The sequence below is a fragment of the Nelumbo nucifera genome, chromosome 6 (assembly GCF_055504915.1).
Source record: "Nelumbo nucifera cultivar China Antique chromosome 6, China Antique-T2T, whole genome shotgun sequence".
Classification (NCBI taxonomy): Eukaryota; Viridiplantae; Streptophyta; class Magnoliopsida; order Proteales; family Nelumbonaceae; genus Nelumbo; species Nelumbo nucifera.
The window spans coordinates 38,001,954-38,011,135 of NC_142654.1; the positions used below are offsets into that span (position 1 = coordinate 38,001,954).

Genomic DNA, 9,182 nt, shown 5'->3' on the forward strand with positions numbered 1-9,182 from the left:
CAACCTCTCATACTCTTAAATCTTTACCTTGCAATCTCCACCCTCCATTCTAGGGCCATCTCTTTAGCATTCTAACCCTAGGGCACCACCCACTCTTTTTAATCTCCACCTTTCAGCCCTAGGAGTCCAAATCTCCTCCATTCAATCTTAGGAGCTTAAATCCCAGCCCTCCATACTTATATGTGCCCTCTCCTTTTCACTCTAGCCGTAGGATCCCTCTAGTTTAATCTTAACCGTCCATTCCTAAACCCTTGGGGCGGCCATTTTCTGCATAAACCCACTAGCCGACCCTTTCTTCTCTCCAATCCCAGTTTTGTCCACCCTTCTCTATAAAAAGGACCCCAAGGGCACTGGAGAAGGGGTTGGTTAGCCCAGTTCACAAGGCCAAGGCTTCTTGAGGGGTTCAAGGGTTATAGGAAGGAGGACACCCAGTTCTTGTTAGGAGGGGTTCCTGCAAGCAGTTCGTCCAACCTACAACTACCGCCACTGGATTTGATCCACCATTTTTATTTTATTTTATTTTATTTTCTTTCTTTTTGTTATTCATCTTTTCTAGCAATTTAATTTCTGCAATTTTTTATTTTGGTTTGATTTAATTTCTATTTTTCTTTGTCTTTTGCAAATCTGAATTCGCCCAATTCAAGGCTAAGGTGTCTCGAGGGGTTCAAGGGCTGAACGGAGGAGGAACGACTTGCAGTTTATCTTCCCGGAAGCTACCACCATTGGATCCGAATTTCAGCATATTTTTATTTATTTTCTTGTTAATTTCATTTTTATTTAATTTCTGAATTTTATTTATTGCCTTTTTCAATTCTGAATATTTAATTTCAGCTTTAATAAATTTTATTTTCTTATTTTCTACAAATCCGAAACCTATTTTCTTTTTCTTATTTGTTCGGAACAAAATAATAATTTTTAACCTTGCTTCCCTGAGGATTCGACCCCTTCCCCACCACTAAACTACGTTCTTTATTTAGTTTTGAGGATTGAAAAAATATAAATTATTAAACTGGTGTCCCGGGTGTTTGACGATGCATCCCGGGCGCACTAGCTGGTGGTTATTTCTCTACCCAAAGCCGCCACCTTTGCCTCCGCCTCCGGCAATGTTGCCGAAGGTGGGTGGAGATAGAGGCGGCGGTGGCGCTGGTTGGCAGAGGTGGCGGCGTTGGGCAAAGAAATAACAACCAGCACTACCGCCGCCGCTTCTGCCTCCGCCCACCTCCGAGGGAGACAAGCAAAGGCATTGCTGGAGGCGGCGGCGGACAGCGGCGGGTGGCGGTGAGCGGCGGCGCTGGTGAATAGAATACAAGAGGAAGAAGATGAACAGTGATTCTGTCCTTTATTGATATTATTTTTCAAAAGTTACCCTATTTTTTAAATTTTTTTAAAAATATTACTGTTATTGATATTAGGGCCCAAAAGTTGCTCTCAAATGCTATTATCCCTTTTCTTATTTCAAAACGCTGGTTAATGGTGTCTTCATGGATGTTGGGGGAAGACGAGGTGACGATGAAATTCATGATCTGTCAATCCACTGAATTTATTAGTGTGATGTTAATCATGAATCCCGACAGGTTCTGATCGTTTTCTCCATAACAACCAATACCTTGAATTCATTTCCAATACGCCATTGGAGGTTTTGTTTCTTTTTCTTTTCATTTATTTATTTGGGGTTTGATTTTCTTTGATTTGCAGCTTTCCTTTTTTTCGTATTTTGGATTTATTGTTTTTTGTATCCTTATAGGATATTGCGAGATTTTATGGTGTCATTCTCGGTTCTAACTGCTCATTCAGCAGCCCTACTCGTCCAGCTGCATTCACAGTTTGTCTTGTTCAGCTTCAAGAGTGTCTACATATAATCGGCATTGCATCAATCAACCCAAGAGAGCTAGGGAGGCTCAGAGGCACAACCACAACCATAGAAGCTGGCTCCACCGTCGCCCAGGAAAAGGCAGTGGCTACTCTTCTTAACATCTCCACTTCGACCCCTGCCACTGTTCAAATTGCCACCGTGACCCTTTACAGCCTTCTCATCGTTGATAAGTATCAACTCATTATGGCACCAAGCGGGATATCATCTTCTCTCTTGTCGACATCATTCGGAACTCCAACCGCGATATGCTACGGCGGTGATTACGCAGGTGGCTGGGTGTTTCGAGAGTGGGGATGCCTTTCGGAAGCTGTTGGGAGTAGGGATTTTGGTGGATTTATTGGATTCGACGATAGGTTCGACGGTTAGAATGAGGGAGAATGCGGTTTCTTTTACCGACGCCAACGCGACGGACTCGTCTAACGACGAAGATGTGTTGTTTGGCCATCACAGAGTGAAGAGGTACGTCAACGAGATTAGTATTGAATCTTGCTCTATAGATAACGATAACGCGAATGGTGGTTGGAGAAGTAAATCCGTTCGGAACGGGCGAAAAAAATCAGTCGGAGGAGAAAACATTTAGTCTAACCGGTGCCCCTTAAATCTCTCTTCATCAAACAGCAAGAAGTTCTGCGGAGTATGGCAACGACCATGGGGAAAATGGGCTGCTGAGATTAGAGACCCCGCACGAGGTGTACGCTTGTGGCTGGGAACTTACTACACCGCCGAGGAAGCAGCCAAAGTTTATGACAATGCAGCGATTCAGTTGAGAGTACCAAATGCAATGACGACTTTTGCTACTCCGCCAAAAGCTAAGCAGCAGATACAAGTACCAACCAGTTCTGGATACGATTCCTTCTATTGCTACCTTTGCTACTGTGACATCGGAAAATAGAGGAAATCAAGATAAAAAAAAAAAAAAAGAGGGAGGAGAGAAAGGGAAAGGGGAAGAGAGAAATCGGGAGAGAGAAGACTTCAGAAGTTCGCCGCCCCTGCTGTATCATGAGGTCGAGGAAGATGAACAATGTTTTTCGCCTGAGGGTAGTATGGGGATTAAAAAATATTGTAAACAGATTTTGGCCAAAGCTAACGAAAGGGGGTCTTTCTCTCACGGTCATAGTACAAGGGATCTTTGTGGCAAAACAAATACAGGGATCTTTGTCACAGACCACATAGTACAGGGGGGTCTTTGTAATTTACCCTTTTTAAAATATGCTTCCATATATTCAAATTTCAAAGTTAAAAGTTATATCGGGGAAGCCACCCAATCACATTATTATTTCGAGAAAGATTAGCTTAACGCAATAGTTGTTCAATACGCTGTGGAACCAATTATAACACTCTACACTAGTGATAAAATACATAGGGCCCACAACCAAAAAATAATTTCTTGTAATAATAATAATAATGAATAATGGTTTTTCATAGTTAATAAAAAAACTACGAGCATAAGCAAATATTAGCAAGTTAACCATAATTTTTACTTTCATAAATCGGATTTTAACATTTTGATCAAAAAAATTGTTAGGAAAATGGCGAATTGTATTTGCCACTTTCCCAGCACAGATCTAGGAGAAAATGGCAAAAAATGGGTTAAAGCCCACCATAGCAAAATCGCAACCAAAAACGGTGAGGAATCAAGAAAAAACATAAGGGATTTCACTTACATAAACCATGAAATCCTCCCTGGTTGCTCATGTAGGGATGGCATTTTCCCGTCCCCGATAGGGATCCGACTTCCCCAACCCCATCGAGTCAGGGATGGGGATTGTTTTGGCGGGGTGGGGATGGGGTCGGGGATGGGGATTGAGGTCCTCACCCCGCTCCGACTCCAGTTATATATATATATATATTAAATGTTATTTATATGAAATATACTATTATAATATTTATATTATATTATATATATCAAAATATATTTAAAACATTATTTATAATTTAAATTTTTTATTTATTTTAAATAAATTTATTTTTCAAAAAAAATACTGTTATCTAAAAACATTTCAAGAATTCGGGTCCTTGAAGTAAACCCATTCCCGTTGGAAATCAGGGATGAAGAATAAATTTTATCCCCAGTGGAAATCAAAACGGGAATGAGAGCTAATTTTAAAACCGAGTTGGGGACGAAAAATATGATCCCCGCCCAGTTACCATTCCTATGCTCATGCCTTCGCCTGGTTCACCATCACCTCATGTATCTATCCTCTTCTCTATAAAAAGGGGCAATGTGGGTAGTTTGAATTTCTTGTAAGGATACTCTTATCCTCAAAAAATGAATAAGTACTTATCTTGTATGTAAAACAATAAATAATTATTTTTTATTTTTTTGCTAATATGAATAAATACTTATTTGCTACTTATTGTATATTCTCGCATTACTTGATTTAAGTACTTATTTTAAAATAAGTATTTAAAATCCATGGTGATCCTATGCAATCTGGTTGCTCCTATCTGGCAATGAAGTGGCTTCCAGTTAACAGCTGAGGCGGCTAATTTGCAGAGAAAATCAAAGAACCCGGGGGTATTTATTCGGCGAGGTCGTTCTGATACTTAAGTCAGTACTTAGCGAGCTGATAGAAATTCAGAATGGGAAGGCTAGAAGGCAGAGATTACGTGTACCTTGGGCCTTGGGAGAGGGGCCTTTATATAATGGAGTCCTCGCGGGCTTCACGGAGTAGTTTCGTGATCTTTTCCATGATAGAGTCCGTTTCCTTGTTATCCGGAGATAACGTTATCATCTGATAAGGCTAATCACTTCCGCCCGGATCGGACGAAGAGATAATGCTTAATTGTCATGAGACGTGATCCCGTGGAATTCGGGGATCGTTAGAGTGATTATCGGGATTATGTTGAGGGTAGATCGGCATACACGAGCTGGTGTCTGCCTCGAACTGATGTTCTCGAGCTAAGGGTCGTACACCCCGAACTGAATTATAAACTCATGCCGCGACCTGATGCCGAGGTCCCCTTAGCTCGGGATGAGTACCAAGGTGCTCTTAGATTAGGATGAGTACCGAGGTGCTCTTAGCTCGAGATGAGTACCGAGGTGCTCTTAGCTCGGGATGATTTCAGTTCGAAGGATCCCTAGCTCGGGGTAGTGGAGTACTACTTTGTAGCGAGCTGGCTATGCTGAGTTGTCGCCCATGTGGAGTCGCGTACACGTCTTCCCTTATTACGAGGTCGGACCAAATCACCCTCCATTAATTGCCCCCCACTCCCCTAGCTAGGGGTCCTGACCTGGTATGGGGAGTTTACGATATGACGGGTGGATTTGGTTCGAAGTCTAGGCCGTCCAATCAGATAGTTCATCAGTCAGACCCGCTCGCTGCTTGGCTCAATCAAGGATAACCCGAGTCACGTACGGTTCACGTGCGGACGTCACGCGATCTATAAACTCCGCAGATGCCAAAAAACGCGCTAATCTGATTTCAACCTCGGGGGTCGTGCAGCCGGTTTTCTTGAGAGTCGTTGGATAGCCTTGATCTCGATCGTTGATTCTTGGACATAGTGGCTATATAGGGGGACCCGAGACATTTTTCCTCGCCATAAGTTACACTAGCCTTTCGCTCAGAGGTCGCGTCTAGACTCCTTAGCTCGGGTTTCCCAGTTCGTCGTTTTCTCGGTTTGGTCATTTTCTCTAGGTGAGTCTTCCCTAGCTTCTTTTTCAATTCGATTCAGTTCGTAGTTATGTCGCAGCTTAGTTTTGATAGTCTTTTGGATGAGCCCGAGGAAGGTACCTCGGCTCAGGTCGGTCCTCCCGAGGTGGAGTCATCCTGGGAGGCGCGAGAGGTCACGAATAATCCGGCGTCTACTTCTCATCGAGGTCAGGCGCCGGACAAGTTCGGTCCCTCGACGTTGACTGTAGATAGACTTAGGAATTTAATAGGTCAATACCACCTCCCGAATGAGTACACCTATAGTCTCTCCATAAGCAATTTCCCTTGGGAACACGATTATAATGAAATCATAATTTTCGAAGAGCAGCTTGTGGTTGGTCTTCGCTTACCTCTTCACCCTTTGATTATAGAAGTCTTGAAGTTCTTCAACATCACTATAGACCAATTACACCCGAACTCAATTCGAAATGTAATAGGGACGATCTCTCTTTTTTACGTGTAATCTCTGCCTTTTTTATCAGCTCGCTAAGTACTGACTTAAGCATCAAAACGACCTCATCGGGTAAATACCCCAAGTTCTTTGATTTTCAGATCAACCGCCTCAGCTGTTAACTATAAGCCACTTCATTGCCGGATACAGTCAGATTGCGCAAGATCACATGGGTTTTTTAATATTTGTCAGTTCAAAGGTTTAATTTAGGGATTTTTGAACTGTAATTATAAAAAACCCTTGGCGTGGAAGGGGTGGACTGAATCATAATAACCCCTTTAATTTAACCCTTCAAATAAGAATGGTGTGAACGATCAGTGTTTGCTAAGTGTGAAAGCATCCTCGCCGAGATTGGACTCGAGTACGTCAAGGCCCCACGTGTACACGTAACTGACTGACACGTTTTTCTCTCACCTTCACATGGATACCCTATAAACACAGAGACAAGGCCGTTGTCATAATAATATCTTCATCCTTTAACCTTCTATATGCTCTGTTCTTCCTCACGTCGCATTTTAGGTTGCAGAAGTCTCGCGGTTTTTGCAATCTCTGTTCCGAAGTTCTATATACCCCGCCATCTCTCATCTGTTCCGAAGTTCTATATACCCCGCCATCTCTCATCTGTTCCGAAGTTCATAGTATCAGGGCTCCCCCGTTCTTCTTCGATACCCTTTTCTTTTTTCTCTCGAAAGCCCATCTTGTTCCTAGTCAAATCAGCTTCTACGATGGCAAGCCAATCGAAGAAAGAACCAACATCCATTCACGATTTTACTGTCAAGGTTCGTCACTTTGATTTGTTGAAATTTTTTTGGTGTATTTTTGGAATATCTGTTTTAACCTAGTATCGATTGTTAACGCCTTACGGAAGGGCGTCGGGTTTATCTTTTTAATTCTTTTTTTTTTCAAATTTCCCGATTATAGTTACTAATTTCTAAAAAGTGATTTGATATCCTATTTCCAGAATAAAATTACCATTCATTTGCATGGCTTTATTGCGTGATTCCGTAACTCCGTTCTGTCGCTTAATTTTTATTTCAACAAATTTTCCTTTTTTTTTTTCTGCTTCTACAAATTTTCCTTACTATCAAAAAGAATTCGGTCTCCTTTTTTTTGTTTTTTTTTTTTTTGTAGTCTAGTTTGTCGATATCATGCCCGTTTAGGTGTTTGGTCTCCTTAGACAAACCCGCCCCCAATCCCATCAAAAGAGGATCCTGATATCTGATGTAATTAAATTTCTTATGTTGGTTTATCTGTTCCCATACTGAGTTTGCTTTGGTTTGCAGGATGCAAGGGGAAATGATGTCGATCTTAGCGTTTACAAGGGAAAGGTTCTGGTGATCGTTAATGTTGCATCACAATGGTATAACTTAGTTTCCTTCTTTGCTGGTTTCATTTGGATTTAACTTCATTAACTGTAAACAAACCTTCTGAGTTTTTTCCCCTTTAATTGGCTTCTCAGTGGATTGACCAATTCGAACTATACGGAGCTGAGTAAGATATACGACAAGTACAAAGATCAAGGTCTGGATTTCAACTGCCTTTTCCTGTTAATGTTTAACAGGAATGCTTGCATAGATACACAAACCAGGGTTTCAATGTTCTTTTATTGCTTTCTCCTTTTTCACTCTTGAGACTAGGTGTAAGAGTTGACTCTGTTCACCATTTGTGCAGGTCTAGAGATATTGGCTTTCCCATGCAATCAATTTGGTCAGCAGGAGCCAGGAACTAACGAACAGATTCTGGAATTTGCCTGCACTCGCTTCAAGGCTGAGTATCCCATTTTTGACAAGGTAATTCCATGACTAGAAAAGATGCTGTTACCCTCCAATGAAAGATTTCGGCATTATGTGTAATAGGGGGTCTCTGTGTTCATCTGTTGATGAGAAAGCACGGAGGTTCCATACCCAGAAAGAGGGAAAAGTAGTAAGAGCATTTCTTAATTTCTGTCTTCTTGGATTAGGTTGATGTGAATGGGCAAAATTCTGCTCCAATTTACCAGTTCTTAAAGTCAAGCAAAGGTGGGATATTTGGAAGTGGAATCAAGTGGAACTTCACAAAGTTTCTGGTTGACAAAGAGGGGAATGTGGTTGATCGCTATGCTCCAACAACTTCTCCTCTTAGTATGGAGGTATTTGATGAATATTCATCATTTGTTCACTTGGATTTTGCTTGCAGGCTTCAGCAGCTGAGTTGGGTTAACACTGCTTTTCATTTTGATTTTAAATTGTGTGTTTCTTTTGTTCTTTTGCAGAACGATATAAAGAAGCTGTTGGGTGTCTCCTAAGTGCTGGGATACAGAGGTTTCATTGCCATTTGCCCCTACTAAATAAAATAGGCTTATGTTCAAATGGCTGTGAAGTGGTCTTGTACTAAGATATAAATTGCACCAGATCATGTTCTATTTAAATAGGCATTAACAGTTTCTTCCCGTATTTCCCAGCATGTTTACTGCCAAGTACCAGCTGTCTGCTCGCTCTGTGTAACTGTGTATGTATCGCTGTAGCATATCCAGTGTTTGTTGATATCCTCCAATGGAGATTGGAGAACTCGCACATCGATTTAGTTAGAAAGCATTTTATGGAAATAATCAACCACCAAGGTTTTGATCAACCTAGATGGCTGAAGCCGGTAGGCGACCTGAAATGGGTAAAGCCAGTTTGGTTGCAACTTGCAATGTGGTAACTCAAAAATGAGACCCAAACAAATACAACCACCAGAAAACAGAGGCACCAACTACAAAAAAAAAAGCAACAAACTACCCCCTAAACAACAGAGAAGAAACTAACATACAAAAGAAAAGATAAAACTACTACTATTCTACTACGGATAGCATCCAAGGAAAACAGAGAAAGCATGTTTAGAGATCTGCTGAATTTACTGGAAGAAATATCCGGACAATCAGAGAAACACAGATGTGAATGGAATTCACTCATACTGTTTTGTATTGATAAGATGCAAATATTTATAGTATATTTGCATTTCTGAGTTAAAGAGAAATTACTGAAAAACAGGTTACAGAGAAATTACAGTTGTTATGTAACTAAAAACAGACGATGAGCTCGTCTCTGAGGAAAGTAAAACACTTAACATGTAAAGCCTTGATAAAAATATCTGCAACTTGGTCGATGGTGGACCAAGTTGAACCTTATCTCCGTACAAAATGAAAACCCAATTCTATATGCTTTAGCGTGGGCGTGATGAAATA

General features: G+C 41.2%; 2 protein-coding genes and 1 non-coding gene across 4 annotated transcripts; all 3 read left to right on the forward strand.

Moving 5' to 3' along the window:
* The first annotated feature begins 1,498 nt into the window (after positions 1-1,498).
* On the forward strand, positions 1,499-1,585 carry LOC148790779 (small nucleolar RNA snoR14). The gene has a single exon (XR_016078197.1). It is a non-coding gene; the product is annotated as a small nucleolar RNA snoR14 (small nucleolar RNA).
* Positions 1,586-2,240: 655 nt separating this feature from the next.
* LOC148790780 (ethylene-responsive transcription factor CRF2-like) lies at positions 2,241-2,765 on the forward strand. Its single transcript, XM_088890357.1, has 2 exons — positions 2,241-2,332; positions 2,492-2,765. Exons 1-2 carry the CDS (start codon positions 2,241-2,243, stop codon positions 2,763-2,765), a joined length of 366 nt encoding a protein of 121 aa, XP_088746483.1.
* Positions 2,766-6,418: 3,653 nt separating this feature from the next.
* On the forward strand, positions 6,419-8,409 carry LOC104608706 (putative phospholipid hydroperoxide glutathione peroxidase). Of its 2 annotated transcripts, XM_088890114.1 has the most exons (7): positions 6,419-6,525; positions 6,562-6,756; positions 7,261-7,337; positions 7,437-7,498; positions 7,649-7,767; positions 7,938-8,105; positions 8,229-8,409. In XM_088890114.1, the coding sequence occupies exons 1-7, from the start codon at positions 6,466-6,468 to the stop codon at positions 8,259-8,261; spliced, it is 714 nt and encodes a 237-aa protein (XP_088746240.1). In that variant the 5' UTR covers positions 6,419-6,465; the 3' UTR covers positions 8,262-8,409. The 2 variants fall into 2 exon arrangements, with proteins under 2 accessions (XP_088746240.1, XP_010273063.1); XM_010274761.3 differs by having other exon boundaries at positions 6,437-6,756.
* Positions 8,410-9,182: the final 773 nt, after the last annotated feature.

Excerpts from the sequence above, each read along its gene's own strand:
- LOC148790780 (XM_088890357.1), top strand. The coding sequence starts at position 2,241 with ATGAGGGAGAATGCGGTTTCTTTTACCGACGCCAACGCGACGGACTCG. Across the intron at positions 2,333-2,491 it reads GGCCATCACAGAGTGAAGAG|CAAGAAGTTCTGCGGAGTAT; the intron begins GTACGTCAACGA and ends TTCATCAAACAG.
- LOC104608706 (XM_010274761.3), top strand. The coding sequence starts at position 6,466 with ATGCTCTGTTCTTCCTCACGTCGCATTTTAGGTTGCAGAAGTCTCGCG. Across the intron at positions 6,757-7,260 it reads TTCACGATTTTACTGTCAAG|GATGCAAGGGGAAATGATGT; the intron begins GTTCGTCACTTT and ends TTTGGTTTGCAG. Across the intron at positions 7,338-7,436 it reads GTTAATGTTGCATCACAATG|TGGATTGACCAATTCGAACT; the intron begins GTATAACTTAGT and ends TTGGCTTCTCAG.